The sequence below is a fragment of the Simochromis diagramma genome, unplaced genomic scaffold, assembly GCF_900408965.1.
Source record: "Simochromis diagramma unplaced genomic scaffold, fSimDia1.1 OVJJ01000343.1, whole genome shotgun sequence".
Classification (NCBI taxonomy): Eukaryota; Metazoa; Chordata; class Actinopteri; order Cichliformes; family Cichlidae; genus Simochromis; species Simochromis diagramma.
Window position 1 is genome coordinate 11,416,238 of NW_024386831.1, and position 16,785 is coordinate 11,433,022.

Genomic DNA, 16,785 nt, shown 5'->3' on the forward strand with positions numbered 1-16,785 from the left:
ACTATCAGCCTGACACTTTAGACACTTTATTTCAGATAAAATACTTATTTTTCTTTTAGATGAAATGTTGCAATAATACTCTGTATTGTTCATGCACTTGATTTACTTATAATACACTAGAGATCACTGGGTTATTGGTTGCGTGGTTTTTCTCATGAGCAGCCTGTCACAGAATAAAATCAAATTTTAAAACTCTGACCAATTAAACACATGTCCGAGTTTCGTAATACTCTTAACAATGGAAGATCATGATGATCCCATTCTTTGTTTCTTGCTTTTACTTCTCAGGCACTCTACAGTGGCATGATGAGTGTTGATCAGATCCACCAGCTGACAGCCATAGACAAGTGGTTCCTCCACAAACTTCATGGAATAACAAAAGTGGAGCAACATCTTGCAAACTACAACAGGTAAAGCATGCAGAGTGTTTATTCAAGTAACTTGAACTTACTTAAATAGATATGTACATTTAAAAAAAAAAAAAAAAAAGTAGATGTGCTGTCTATTTGTTTATGGGTGTGGATAGAAACATGAAAAACTGTGCCCACAAATTAGATAAGCCCCAGTCTCTTTAGTGTCTGTGTCTGTCTCCTTTCATTTCAGGGTTCTCTCTCAGGGTTCCTCGCAACTACCTTTCTCCCCCTCTTTCTCTTTCCTGTCCTTCTGCCCTTCAGCTCTTACCTGGACAGCCCAAATCCAAGCCTCTGTGAATTATCATTGCTCAGCCACAGGTTACCTGGTGCTTTCTTCCGACTCTGCTGTTTAATAATTAATGGCTGGCCGTTTGGTGGGCACCCACTGCTACAGGCTGACACACGGAGTGTTGTTGTAGTTTTCACTTCTTCTGGAGCAGGGGACATGGGGATGGGCAGAAAATGTTAGTCTGCTGCCAGACTGATGGAGTATGGTGCTGAGCACGGGTGGGCTTCATGCTCTGCTGCTTAGCAGTCTTTGTGTGCGTAAGATTTTTTTCCTCTAGACTGAAGGGTAATTATAATTAAATCATGAGGAAAAAATATAATACAACATATTTTAATCCTTATTTGTACACTGCATCACGTACTGCACGCTCTCTTATTTGGTCAGCTGGCTTAGTGGAAAAAAGACGCACTGGCTGCATAATGTAACTCTGCAGTCCTCTAAGGAGGAGTCGGGCTCAGACAGAGAACATGTTGAGACTTCTGCAAAAGTTGCTACATCACGCATTATATGCTTTTATGCAATGGTGTTAACATTTCCAAAGAAAGCTTACTTTTGACCATTTGTTCTATTTTTCCAAAGTTGTTTGCACAAAAGTCAATATGAATATAGTATTGAGTCCTTTTTTTTTTTTTTTTTTTGTTAATTATTGGTACTTGCATTTCTATAAATTAAAATTGCATCATGCTGCCATGGATACCTGGGTATAGATAAACCACAGACAGTCCCTAGCAATTTAATGATTTATGCACACAAATGTAAATGTAATAATTTAAAAGTTTAAACTTCAAGGGAAAGTGAGTTTTTAAAACATATTTGTGTGTTCATGTGTCTTTGCAATATGTCAGAATACATGGCAACTTTCTATTCACACATAGCCGCAATGGCTCCGGGCAAGTATATGGTGGAGTGTTTTATTTGTGCACGATGGTCTATTCACATCGGTTCATGGCATGCGAGGGGCTTTCTTCATTCTTTAAACTGCTTTTCCAGACAAAATTGCTCACAACACAGCCAAGCTTTGGGATCAAATGTCTTTCCTTTGATTCTGACTTGCCGCTCCCCTTTCTTGGGTTTGTTATTTCTCAGCAAAGCCACGTGCAGTGGGAGTTAAAACACACTTGACATTTCCAATATTGTTACGCTATAAGGTTATAAATAATTCAGATAAGGAGCAGGGAGAAAAGGCAGTGGTTTACCAGGAAAATAGAATCCCTTATTGTCTCTACCTTGAGTTAAAGAAATACTGCTACATTTGCTTGTTGCTTTGTATGTGGGAGTTGGATGATAAAGTCAATATCAACTTTATGGCAGCATATTCCTGTTCAGTTGAACTCATTACTGAATCAGGAAGCAAATGGAAGTTTGCATACCTCCTAAAAAGAATACTTTCAACACTTGCAATGTGGTGTTTTTATATTATGTTTTTTTTTTTTTTTTTTTAATGTGTGGAATGTTGTATTGTTTTAATAAAGTTTAATATTTTATCATGCACTGGAGTGGTTTTACCTACCACCTCCTGTCATTTTACTGCAGTAATGTTGCAATTATAGTTCATGTTTTAGATTTGTTTTTTAGCTGGCTAGAAAATTCAATACAACATGTAAACAAAACAAATTTAAAAGGACCATTTTTCCTTGAGTACTTACTAATAACAGAATCCGTCACACTACCTCAGATCTTGTGATAAGCTAACAGAGTCATGGTAAAAAAGTTCATTCTCTTTAAATTCTAAGGTTTTATGTGTCAGGACATATTTTGAATTCTTCCCGGACAGTTTTAAAATTGGGTAAATGCAACCTCAGATGAAATACAAATCCAAAAAGAAACTTATGAAGAAAATACTGAATAATACTAAATATATTACTTTGCCATTGCACATGATTATTGGTCATCATCAGGTGTGGCCGAATCTATGAAGTTTATAAAACTATAAATAAAACCTGTGGACAAACCTGTATGAAAGCAGTTTGCAGGTCTGGACCATTCAGGTGTGTGTGTGTGTGTGTGTGTGTTAACAAGGACAAAAGACATCAGCAATGATGTGAAAGAGTCACCTTTTGCTGCCCATCAATCTGGGAAGGGTTACGTGGCGGTTTGACATTAATTTTCTTACAGTGTGAAAGATTATTCACAAGTGGAAAACTATTTCAGTAAAAACAAAACAGTGGAGTGGACGTACTAGCAAATTCAAAGGTCAGACCGTGCAATGCTCAGAAAAACTGGAAAATACCCAAGAGCTGCATCTTAAGACTCTACAGGCCTCATTTAGCATGCTAAATGTTAAAGTTCATGACAGTACAATTAGGGGAAAAGGAAAAAAAAAAAAAAAAACTGAACAAGTATGGCTTTTTAGGGAGGGTTGCCAGGGGAAAGCCTCTTCTTTAAGTTTGCATGTAAACACACCACAAGACAAGGAACAATGTCCTATTAGGAAATGAAACCAAAATGGAGATGTTTGTCTATAATGCACAGCACCATATGCAGAGAAAACAAAAAAAAGCATATTGGTATAAACTACTCATACCAGCTGTCAAGAGTAGTGGTGGAGGGCTGGTGATTAAGGTTTGTTTTGGAGCCACAGGACATGGACATCCACGAGCACCTTTGTATACAAAAGTATTCTAGAGTAAATTATGACATCTATCGGACTCAAGCTAAAGCTTGTATGAAACTGGTCATGCAAGAGAACAAGTTTGCCAACCACACTAGCATATTTACAGAATGGCTGAAAAAGAAAAGGGTCGAGGTGTTATAATGGCCCAGATTCAACACTGAACCTGACTTAAGTGGTGTTGTGGGACGTTAAGAGAGCTGTGCATAAACAAATACCCAAAAGCCCCTATGAACTGAAGTAACATGGTAAAGATGATGTGAGAGGAGAATGACGGAACGGACCACATCTTCCAAACTTTAACACTACACAGCCGCGCCACAAACAACGCCCCGCAATAGATGAGTGGGCAAAAGTTTCTGCACAATGATGTGAGAGACTAGCAGTCACACAGAAAATGATTACTGACAGTTATTTCTGCTGAAGTTGGCTCTACAAACTATTGAAGCACGAGGTGTACTTATTATTTCTTATTCATTTTTTTTTTTTTTTTTTTTTTTTTTTTTCCCCCCCTGAATTTTGGTTTAGTGTTTGTTTTTAAAAAAAAAAAAAAAAAAAAAAAAAAAAACCCATTGTAATGTGTCATGATTTCACACATCCATCGGGTTGCCTTTACCTCATCTTTAAGACCTGATATGGACTAAAGAGAATTTTTGTCTTAATGTGTAAAACATTGCTATTGACAGACTATAAACTGTTTTACCATCACAATAGGTAGTATGCCAACTGATATAAATTCTTTGATCAAAATCATTTTAAAAGGGGATTATTATTATTATTATTATTAAAGAGGATTTATTGTATCAATAGAAAATTGATATGCAGACTATCAGTGCAAGTAAATTGTGCAAGGCATGGTATCACTTAATAAGTAAAAATGTAAATAGACAAAGGAATAAAAAGGATGTCTTATTCCTTTCTCAGACGTCGCTCTACGTGTTGTATTCCTGATTGTGACTTTTCTGCACACCCAAACCACATACTCGCCTTAGCACGATTCAGAATTCACCTTCCGATTCCCAACTTTATTCCCACTGCTATTTATCTGTGTAACCTTACAGCTCACGTGGAAGTTTTATTGATTCAAATGGGTTTTAAATTGCTGCACTTGCCAGCCTAATGCTCCCACAACTTTGCACCTTGTTTGTCAATTTGTTATTGATTGCTCTGAGGTGGACGCTTCCCTGTGGTCTCCGCTGCTGGGTAAGTGAGCTAGTCATGACCCACTTACTCGATTCACCTTCTTATTTCTATGGACGTTTTCCTCTTCTCATACTAATGTCTGGCATTTGCAGGGATTCACGTTTAAAATACATCAAACTGTGGACAGTCTTTAAGATTCAGAATGGTTAGCAAAATTGCCTAATTACCACTGCCGATTATCTTTTCCCACAGTGGCACAGTCCCCAAGGGGATGTTGCTAAAGGCCAAGCAGGACGGCTTCTCAGACCGGCAGGTTGGTCAGATTCTAGGCTGCAATGAGGGAGTAGCAAGAGAGCTGAGGCTCAATTATGGCATCAGACCTTGGGTCAAACAGGTGAGCATTACTGGGCTGATCCTTTTAGTAGAGACCAGATGGGCTCAGATAACTGACTCTGGCTAATCGATATACACACACCTCAACAGAAAAGTATCCTCTGGCTACAAATATATTTAAAAGGGAAGCATAAAAAGTGCATATAGCGAGAGGGTCAGTAAAGTTGTCTTTGCATCGCAGTCTGTATTGACATGTCCTTTGTCCAAATTGTATTTCTTGAAGCAGGTGACTAAATTATTAACATCTGCAAATCCAATTCACCAGCGTGGCATGAAATCAGTTTTTTACAGGGCTGGGACAACAGCAGAGTTCATAAGCGTAAAGGGATGAAGCTATATCAGCTTCGGAGGCTAACTTTTTAGTAGTCCAAATTTATTTTTATTTAATACATCATCAGCTAGTACATGTTCTGTCTTTAACCACATACTGAAGTTAATACACATGATAATCTTCTGCAAAGTGAATGTACTCATTATGCGGTATCGTGGTAAACCTCGTAAAAATGAGCAGTTGCCTAATTTCTTCGTTCTGGAGAGAGTCTGCATGCTCTCCAAATGCTCAGACTGGTTTACTCTCATTTCGGCCATTATAGAGTAGTAGTTGAGAGTAATCATTTTTTTTGTTTTTTGTTTTAAATGCCCCATTTTTAACATTTTGTTTTCTCTCATCTTAGATTGACACTTTGGCTGCAGAGTACCCAGCAATGACCAACTACCTGTATTGTACTTACCACGGTCAGGTATGTGGTCTCGGAAAAACAAATTCGTTTGTAAATATACAATTATTGAATGTATAAAATTGAATTACTGTATCTCTTACTATGTGATGCACACAGTTTAGTTGTTTGCCTACAAACTTTTTCACTGTCAGGAGTTGAATAGACAAAATGAACACACAGGAACATCTTAGGCCCGTGAAGGTTCTTATCTAAATCTGATATTATGATGTCATCATGTGGCCTTGTAGGCATCTACAAATGGGCTAAAATTACCCATTTGTAGCATTTATCCACCTTGAACACTTTGTAAAAGCACATAATTTTAATTTTAAATCCACAAAAATATATAATTATATCACTATGTTGCCTAGCATCAACCTAACAATAGAATAAAATCAGTCCAAACAATACTGTAGCATGAGCAAACACTAGTATATTTACTAGTAAATGCTCATATTAATCCACTGGCTAACTTTCTTATTTGTTTTGAGAAGACAATGAAAGAAAATTTGGCAGCAAAATAAGGCTAAAACATGGTTTATGTATGCAAGAGTCTATCGTTGATTTGTCTGCTTCACTAGGAGCACGATCTGGACTTTAAAGACCAGGGAATTATGGTTCTTGGTTGTGGACCCTACCACATAGGTGAGTGTAATAATAAACAGTTTGTTTATTTATTTATGGCAATATGTGATAATAAAAATAGCACTATTACTTCTAAGATGTACATTTTTCATTATTTCTCTTGTGTCTAGTGTTTTTTACCCAGAAGGGATATAACTGAAACTTGCTGCATTTTGTTTCAAGTTAAAACTTTGTTGGATAAAATTTTGAAATTGTGATCTTCCTTTGATGGCCAACCTATTTATCAACCATTTGACCACCAGGCAGCAGTGTTGAGTTTGACTGGTGTGCGGTGTCCAGCATCAGAGCCTTGAGACAAATGGGCAAGAAGACAGTTGTAGTAAACCACAACCCAGAGACGGTCAGCACAGACTTCGATGAGTGTGATCGCCTTTACTTTGAAGAACTGACCCTGGAACGCATTCTGGATATCACCCAGCAAGAGGTTAAAACACTACCGAACACGTGACTTTTTTCATTTGTGGAAATTCAAACAAAATACACATATTTCTCTACTTTTTGTAAACGAACAAATATTTTAATGCAATACAATTAAGACACTGTCCAAACCAGACATACTACAACTTTAAATGTTGAATTACTGAAAATACCAAAGATAAATGTACTGCCCTGCTTTGATCTAAAACTCTAAGCCTATCACAGCTCAGAGTGTTGAGGCAGTAGACCCTGGGCAGGTCACCGATATGTTAAAGGGTTTTGTCAATGAAAACGATTATATTCATATGTAAACTGTGGAATCTGATTTAAATATTGCATTGCAACCAATTTAAATTTCCCATAAACAGAGTTATATTGATTAAGTACATAATGCATATTTATTAAAGAAATCAATCTTGACAGCTATATCAAAGGCAGAGTGCACTCGTGGACTTAAATGTTTGCCCGATAATACTGGCAAGTAGATTTATAATCCGAGACCAGCACACAAGCACTCATATAATGGCATAATAACTTCTCTGCACTGCTGAAGAATAATTCTTTATTGAAAAATATATAGAAATCAAACATTAGCAGCGTGACCGTGACTTATTACCATGGACTACCCACAGAGTAGATCGCCGCAGTGTTGGGGGAAAAATACCTTCTCTGCTCAGAGTGGCATGGATGAAACATGTCTGAATTTTCTCTTATTCTTATATATGAATTCAGAAAACAGTTAAGCAAGCAACTTTGTCACTCTTTATGTGTCACACCAATTTTTGCCTCAAAAACCAGCTTAACATAACTCTTTTAAATGGGGGGGAAAAAATTGGCAGTGAATGGACATTTTGCTTTTGTTTGGCGTGGGTTTTTTTTTTTTTTTTTTTTTATTATATACATTTCTAATATTTTTTTTTTTTTAAGCATTTCTAGTATGTTTTTATATTTCTAAAATATCTGTTTCTGCTTTTGGTTTACATAATGCAACATTGCACAATGAAGATGGTTTTTTTTTTTTTTTGTTATGGTTATTTCTGGATTAATTGGTTTATCTATGATCCTACTCTTACTCATGACTAGAAGATGTGGGCAGTAACTGGAAAAAAAAAACATAAGATGGGTCATACAAGTGGTAGAGCTCGAGTTAGGGTGTGATGCTAGGTCTTTTAGGAACCTGGTCAGAGATGCTGCTGCTCCACATTACGAGGAAGAGCTGAGGTGGATTGAGAATCAGGACTAGGAAATCTTATCGGAGCCCACGTAGGTGATGTGTTTCAAGCATGCCTTACCATCAATAAACCCTAGGGCAGTCTGACTAACTTGGCCTTGGCAACTCCCAAGATGAGATAGAAGCAGTGGCTAGGCAGGGGGAGGTTTTTGGCGGGCTCTGCGTAGCCTCTTACCCCTGCAACCTGGACATGGAGAAGTGGTAAATGGTTGTTGGATTGATGATTTTATGAAGAAAAACAAATGAACAGTGTATTGTGGACTTTTATAAATAAATTATTTGACAGTTAGCATTCTAAATGTAGCTCACTTCAATCTCCATATTTTCATACTTGGAGTAAAAGTACTTTGCTCGATTCTTAACTTTATATCTATATATCTTACTCTGAGCCTTATACAGCCCCTCATCCTGTCTGAAATGAGCCATTTTGGCTCCCATTTAAGCCAACGTTCTTCTGGTTCATTGCCCTTTTGCAAACAAACAATTTGAACAACAGGTGGACACGGTTACTGTGTCCCTAGCAAGAGCGATGCGCCCTCCGCCAGAGCGATGTGCCTGAGATGCCTATATTAAGGATGTCCCGACTCTTTGATGTCATAAAGACTCAAAAGTAGGAAAGGGGAAAAACTGCTTGAAAACTTTAGGCTCACAAACAGACCTCTTTATTTGGCCGTGTGTAATGAGGAAACTCATAATGGGTCCACTTTAAGGTTGCTGGAAGAACTGAAATGTGATTTCACATATATAACTAGGCTTTATTAGTATCATGCATATAATGATGCATTATGTTTGCTTTATTTTGCAAGTGTGTGTGTGTGTGTGTGTGTGTGTGTGTGGGGCGTAAGGTGACTCAGATGTTGTCAAAGAATATTCAAGGGCAACGTTTCCCTGCTATTTTCCGTGTATAGGTTTGTTGGCGCCTGTGTATTTATGTTGTGTTCTGTGTTTGTATACTTACGTCCGCTGACTTTCCCTTGCAGGGGAAAGGTAATCCAGTTAAAGTTGAGATGGGATCAGAGTGTGATTAAGTGTTTGTTTGTTCAGGGAGATAGCATTACCATCAATCCCTCTCTCACAGCTACAGTTTGTATATGTGTGTGTGATAAATATGGCATTAGAGCATGGAGATAAACCCTGGACAGGAGCAGGAGAGCAAGGCCATGAATAATGAAGAGATACAACCTGGCATTGCCATGGAAACAGCATCCCCCTTGGATCAGCTAGACAGGAAAAGGGGCTGCACGCTGTTATTAAAAGGAGCGCGTACACACACACACACACACACACACACACACACCCCTTCCCCGGTGATAACTAAACCCATGGCACGACCAAGATCAACTCTTTGTGCTTGTCTCATATTTTCACTGTGATCAGAGGTCAGAATAATTGAAAGTGGTTTCAGAATGTAGATCTTGGCTTATAGGCAGGGTTTCACTCCTCCTGTCTTTTCTCCCCTCTTACTCTTCTTGTTTTAGTATTCTAGTTGATTTAGTGTCTGCTCTCTTTTGCATTCTTCTTATTCTATTTACTCCTCTCCAGGGTTGCTCTGGCTGCATCGTATCAGTGGGAGGTCAGATTCCTAACAACCTAGCCGTCCCCTTGCACATGAGTGGGGTGAAGATTCTCGGGACGAGCCCCCTGCAGATCGACCGAGCTGAAGAGCGCTCAGTCTTCTCCAGTATCCTGGATGACCTCGAGGTTGCCCAAGCCCCATGGAGGGCCCTGAGCTCCCTGGTGAGAGGAAACTCACAAATTCTGAATTATTGATGTGACAAAGTTGTATAGTAGTACAATGCTGGGATGCAGATTTTTCTCAGCAAACTCTTTACCTGTGGCCCAAGGATCAGTATTATACCATTAATTATTTCTGATAACGGGGGAAAAAAATCAAAATGTATTGAAAGAGGTTTTAATTTTGAGTTGGTGCTTATATATGAGACTTGCCCTAACACATAATGGCACTTCAAATACTAGTTAGCATTCTCAACTTCTTCTTCTTTTTTTCCCTTCAGTTTGTGTGGTACATGCTTTCTCTTATATTCACCATCACAAAATGCAAGAGTGACATTTGCGACTTGTAACTCCAGTTAACAATTTTGAGGCAAAGATTTTAAGGTAATATTTTGAGTCAAGGCATGTAAAGACATTTACTTGTATACATTGCTAGATTTATTACAGCTCTGCTGTGGAAAGTGTGTTAATATTGCAGCCATTTAAAAAGTTTTTAGAGTCAAAACATGGTGTAAAACAGTTCCTGGAGAAACTGTAACAAGATTTTGCTTGTCAGCTGAGGCAGAGAACATAAAGTGATTGGAAATGTTATTTTGACAAGGTTCAGCCAAGTGATGTCTGCTCAGCTATGGCAGCTGTATATTTTCTTTTAGAGTTTTGCTTCGTTTCTATAAGACGATCTTGATGGTTTACAGGGAACTCCTTCTATGAATATCAGTCATAGTGTTTGGATGAGAAATTTCAAAACTATGAAAAATATTAAGATCATCAAACCCCACACAGAGTTTACTGATGCACATATTTGACCATGGAAATACCTTTTTTCTGATTTATCAATTAGCATTATTTTTTATATTTAGAATTTTCTACACACATGCTTATTATTTCTAAAATATATTCCTTACAAAGGTACTATTCACTACTACGTGCATGTCTTTTTCTTGTAATTGGCTGGCTATACTCACTCCTGGCTCCATCTGAATGAAACACTGGCAGACTGCTCTGTGGAACATGCGGAGCACTGTGGAAATATGTCTGCAGTCGGTGCTAAAATGTCTCTTCCATTACCTTTGCTCTTGTATTCAGTTACCACTGAGGAGTGATTATCTAGTTCACACACACAGATAGAGTTCCTTCTCTCCAAGGTTTGCGTATATTCTATATTCATGCCAGTCTTTGAGAAACGGTTTGTTTTTAATTGGCTGGAATAACTCCAGGAGAGCCTCAGGGAGATGGTTCTTGCATCTCTGGGAAGCTATTTTCTGTTTGGTAAATGGTACTTCACCTGGTGAGTGAAGAGTGGGTAATGATAGAGAGAACAAGACCAGACATGCGGTGAAACAGAATAGAGAGAGAACGATGATGATAATGATGATGATGATGATGATGATGATGATGATGATGAGGAGGAGGAGGAGGAGGACATTCAGCCTTGCTTTTGCTTCTAGACTCTGTCCACAACTCCTACAATTTCTTCGTTCAATTTTTTCATGACAGAGGGAGGGTTCAAAAGGGAGATGAATTTAAGCCCCATGCTTTTTCACTCTTGGAGCATTTATCTTCCCCCTTGTATTTGCTTGATTTGTTCTGTTCTTCGCAGATATGGGAGTACACCCTTTGTTCATGAGACACTAGTATGTGTGTTTTTGAACTGAGAAAAGGTAAAACAGGGGCTTGCTGTATAAAAGATTTAAGAGGATGAGCACAAGAATTCCTTATTTTGATATTTAGTCTTTTATCTGAAGTGTCTGTAATCAATAAGCTTTCTTATTGCAACAACAACATAGTAGTTACACAAGTCAGATGAATCTAGGTATTATTAGATGTACTTTGATACTCTGGTTAAACTGTCATGTCTGGACTAAATATTCTCCCTCATTTAGAGTTTTTAACACTGTTAACACATTTTAGTATGTTAGAGGAATAAAATATTTTTTCACTGTGTCCTCCAAAACCGATATATTTGTAATTTACACAGATGTCCTAAACAGCTAATATGCAGAACCTTTCAGAACTTTAATTCTATAAAAAGCAAAATTGCACTGGATGTTGATGAACGTTTGCATTTGAAAGCACCTGTCCAACTTTATATTAGCAACCCCAACCCTTCCCCTAATATCAACTGGATTTTAAAACCTTTATGTTTCAGTTAAAGTTGTTTACTACAAAATGTAAAATTGCAGAAATGTAAAAAAAAAATCCCACTTCAGTTGACAGATGTGTTTTTCTAAAATTTTAGTGCAGTGTCACTGGAGCTTCAAGATGCACATTTATATGTGGAGCTCCGAGTTGTGGCAGCTTATTCCCTTTGATTTCTGGCCCAACTATAATACGTCTGCTGTGCACTTCTGTCTCCTCACAGGAAGACGCGTTTGCCTTCGCTAACCAGGTGGGGTATCCCTGTCTGCTGAGGCCCTCCTATGTTCTGAGGTAGGTTTTTTTTTTAATATATCATAACAACCAGAGTAATCTTGTTTCCCATCACAAAGGTTGCGGTAGTTCAGATTCTTATTCCATCAGCAGTCTCTTAACTGTAAATGTTGCATATTAATCATTAATACTTTAAAATATATAGATATTTTTAGATAATTTGCTTAATCTTTTTCCAAAAAAATATAGACTGTAGTGGCCTGCAAGTATAAAATCTAATCAGAATTTATCTTGTGCCACGTTTCTGTCCTAAATAAATACACACTAAGTGCACTCTTGGTTTTACTGAGACTTGAGAGGGAAATCAATGGAATTTCTTAACAGCTAATTCACAGCGTAATTACTAGATGAATAAAACACATTTTAAGTTATGATGATTAATGAACTTCATTCACTCAAATGCTGCTTCAGTCATGCAGTGACACTTTTGTCCAGAAGGTGTCATGATGGCACCCTGGATTCGGCAGGCAGTCTGCTTTCACCGAAAACGTATGTTTCTACATTCAAGCTGTGATGTTGTTTTAAACAGGATTTGTCTATTCACTGCAGGGGACTGTGGGAAACCCATGAGTTTTGTGCACGAGGCAATATTAATGTAATTCAGTCAAGTGACATGTACCAGTATTAAAGTGTGCTTCTGTTTGATGTTGAAGGAACTATAATCATACAGTTTATGATCGAATGAAATGAATAATAATCCACTTACAGTGACTTCTGTTGAATACCAGTGGAGTGGAAGCTCCTCTCTTCTCCGTAGCATCAGTGTTCGATGAACTCATCCTGATCTTTAGCATCCCTACAGCTTTTTTCACTTTTTTCCCTCTGACATGCTTGCTAATATATTTTGAGTGTTCTGCTCAGCCTCAGTACATATGCAGAGATACTCAGATTTACACACTAAACACTCTCATCCTTGTCGGAATCATACTTCAGTTTTCTGTAGAAGTAAAATGTGCACGCAAACAAGAAAAGTGATACTATTTGCATATTTAACTTAATCTTTCCATTTAGTTGTGTAAACAGTTGCTTAGTATTGTTACTGCTGTGACAAGCAAAGCAGACTTTAAACTAGTCTGTAGTTTTACCATTTTATGAAGGTCGCGTCTTTTAAACATGCATCTGAGATGTGAGTCCAGAGCAGAAAGATTGAGACATCGTCTTATTCTTTGCTTTTAACAAATGCTGCAAAAGCTTTTCAGCAAATGCAAAGTCCTGAAGATTTGCTACACGTGTGAAATGTCATCTGTGTGGGTGAGTTACCATAGTCGCTTTTATTAGTGGGGGAGAGGGGACAAAAAAGCATCAAGTGAGTTTATTGCACTCCAGTTGTTTTAATAAGTGTCTGATATGGTGAAACGTCTCTGACTGGGAGCCGGCTGGAAGTCTTGGAAGTTGAAATCCCATCAGAATGTGAAAGTAAACAAACGAGGGTTTACAACTGAGCACCTAATTAATACTTTCTCAGAAATACTAAAACAGACCTTAAAGAAATAACTGAAATGTCTGTTTGGTGGACTGAGTTTTTGGCATTTTCCAACTGGCCAACCCTAACTAACTTATTGTCTGTCAGACATTAGGATCATTTTACATCAGGCATGTGGCCTTTTACTGAAAGTTGGTTAAGATTAAGACAGCATTTTTACTTACTCCTTAAAGTCTTGAATTTTCAAAGTATGATGATTATCATTATCCAGCAAATATGTGCACCTCTTTAGAACTAAAACTCATTGTAATCACAACTTTTACTAATCCTGCTAATACTGGACACATTATATGCTGGGCTAATGGCTGGAAAGACATTAAAGCATAGACATTTTAGGGGGTTTTAATAGAATGCTGACTTTTGATTTTGGCCAACACTGGACACATAAGCCATCAAGTTTTAACTCAGCAGCACTTACACAGCATGCTGAACAGCTTTAATCTTAATGGCTGGATACATTTGAATGTTCTGAGAATAGTGAGGCAAAAACTAGATGGCATCTGAGTCAGTTATATGCCTTCATTTAAATGCGATATAAATATATCACTGGTTTCCTGAATGAAGGGTCAGTTTTGTGTTGGGGTTTAGACATACAGTATATCTGCCTCTAAGCTACAGAGAGCTAAGGTATAAAGCTCTGACCCAAGCATGAGGCCTTCCTTCGTCCTGTTTCACTCAACCACGCTTCTTCTATCAGGAGGATAGCCCAGCTAGCAGTCTAAAATCAAAAACAACAACCACAACAAAACTAGCCTAAATCCATTGTTTTTTAATGATGAAGATATGAACTCATTTTCTAGAGCCTGGAGTGCTTTTCGACCTAAATAGCTGTTCTTCTCCCAGTCTCTCTCGCTCCCTCGCTCCTTATTTCAACTGTTTCCAGACCTTGTTCCTGATGGTAATAGTGATGCAATGGAGAGATAATGAGTGTTTTTGAACAATCATTTGAAGCTTGTATGTTCTCCTCTTTTGCTTGTTTCTCATCCTCTCCTGTGCCCTTTTGATTTCCCTTCCTCACTCTCTCTCCCTCGCCTGCATCGTGCCAGTGGCTCTGCTATGAACGTTGTGTACGGTGAAGAGGAGATGAAACGCTTCTTGGAAGAGGCTGCACACGTGTCCCAGGTGAGCTCACTCTTAACTGTGTGTACTTACCTGCACCTGCAAAAGAGACATTGCGATAAAACTCTGTCTCACCCTTATTTTTTTTTCTACTGGTCCCTCTGTCTCTGTCTAGCATATACAATCACATTAATTTTGCACAAAGTTGTCCCTTTGCTTTCAATTAACTAATGCTACCAGCTGGCAATGGCTGTTGACTAGTATTATGTGCCCATCTCTACTCCACTGAACACCTAGGCAGCTTGGAGGCAGTTGGCCCCTCCAAGGGCCTTTGCTTAGGGCTATATGCGTACACACATGCACATTTTACACCTTCAGAGCACCAAAGCAAACCTTTTCATGGCATTTTAATAGACTTGGAACAAGGCAATAATCACAGCCTCTTGTAGTTAAAAGCAAAATAAGAAAAAATGTGTGCAAAAATAGAAATATCTTATCTGCATACATGGATGAACTTAAGCTACGGGGATCAGGTGTTCAGTCTGCTGTGTCGCCTGATGCTGATGGTGGCCAGGGAAGTGGACGCTGTATGCAATGTGTTAGGGACCTGAAGCATGGCAAGAGGGTACACATCCATGCCTGGCTAAAAACAAACCCTAGTCAGCCAAATCTCTCCAGCAACATTATTGTTGTGCTGTTCATTGACTGCCTGTTCTTCAACGTGGCTGACAAGAAGTTGAAATTACGGTGTATAAAAGAAAAATGCAACACCTGGGCAGTGTCACCTCCTTTTCTTATGTTTGAATGAGGCAGACCAGATGTTGCAATGACTCACCATCACCCCTTCGGGGTACAATGTGGTGTAATGTAATGGCACATGGCTAGCTGTTAACAAAAGTAATTGCCATAACCCACTGTACACTGCTTTCTCAAGTGATGGCAAAAAATGGTAAAGCATTTAGGAGAAGAGAGACTTTCCTCAGAACTGGGTAGAATCCAAAAACTAAAATTATGTTGATGTTGGCACTAGGCCAGAAACTGAAAAGTTCTCTTCATAAGATTCATATCTTCTCAATATGAATATACACAACTGAGTTTTGTTTTTTTCCCCACAAATGAATAACCTTGCTTGTGACTCTCTTTCAGGAGCATCCAGTTGTCATCACCAAATTCATACGTGGTGCCAGGGAGGTGGAGGTAGATGCTGTGGCCAAGAATGGCAAGGTGGCTTACTCTACAAAGGCATTACTGGCAATACAGGCTAAATATACAACATGTGCTAAGTGTTTAATTATGAGGTTCTTACAGTGCTCACACAAAGTACCCGACTATTTAAACAGTGTGTGGCGTTGTTTAAAATATGACCTGTCCTAATTTTCTGGACTCTGTTTTTTATTTATATTGACAGTGCTTTTTTTTAACATATATTCATTTATAGTATTCACAACATTTTTATTCATCTCTATAGCCTGGCATTATTCAGTCTTCCATTATTCTTTAGTTTAAACTGAGAGGTAGGACAGATATTGAGCTTAGAAGAAAAATAAAGTGGAGCTAATCTCATTCATCTTGTATGAAAAACATCACAGCCCAGATAGAGCTGATGGGAAGAATGGAATATATTAAAACCAAAGTACAGGAAAATGGTGGTACTAAATTATTTTTTCTATTTATATTGGATCAGTTAAGGATACTTTTAAATGATTCTGCTTCAACATACTGAGTTTTAAATCTGACAGTTCACACAGATTTAGTTTTCCATTGCTTTGTTACTGGATTGAACTGCTGTGTTGTTACTCTGTCATGTATGACATGCACATACAATAACTATGCACAACTTGGCTTGTTCCAATGACTGCTTGAAGGAAAACTCTAATTCAAAGTGCAGTCCAGTTAATGCAATATCAGAAAGGTCAGTTATGCACTGGATGTACACTATATTAGGTACACCTTGTTAGTACTGTGTTAGACCCCCCCTTTTTTTTGCCTTCAGAACAGCCTTAATTCTTCATGGCATCAATTCAACAGTGTTGTGGAAACATTCCTCAGCTGCAGATTTGTGTGCAGCCAACAAATCTTCTACCACATCCCAAAGGTGGTCTACTGGATTGAGATCTGTTGAGTATAGAGGCCGTGAACTCATTACGTTGTTCAAGAAGCCAGTTTAAGTTGATTTGAGATCTGTGACATGGTGCATTATCCTGCTGGAAGCAGTAAT

The 16,785-nt window shown here is 38.2% G+C and overlaps 1 protein-coding gene across 1 annotated transcript in view; it reads left to right on the plus strand.

Annotated features, from left to right (window-relative positions):
- The window catches only part of cps1 (carbamoyl-phosphate synthase 1, mitochondrial), a 62,893-nt gene that overhangs the window by 16,941 nt on the left and 29,167 nt on the right, over nt 1–16,785 (plus strand). The window contains 9 exon segments of the mRNA XM_040027855.1: nt 289–410; nt 4,709–4,850; nt 5,524–5,589; nt 6,150–6,213; nt 6,456–6,637; nt 9,404–9,598; nt 11,958–12,025; nt 14,555–14,630; nt 15,714–15,791. Coding sequence (XP_039883789.1) covers nt 289–410; nt 4,709–4,850; nt 5,524–5,589; nt 6,150–6,213; nt 6,456–6,637; nt 9,404–9,598; nt 11,958–12,025; nt 14,555–14,630; nt 15,714–15,791 — 993 coding nt within the window.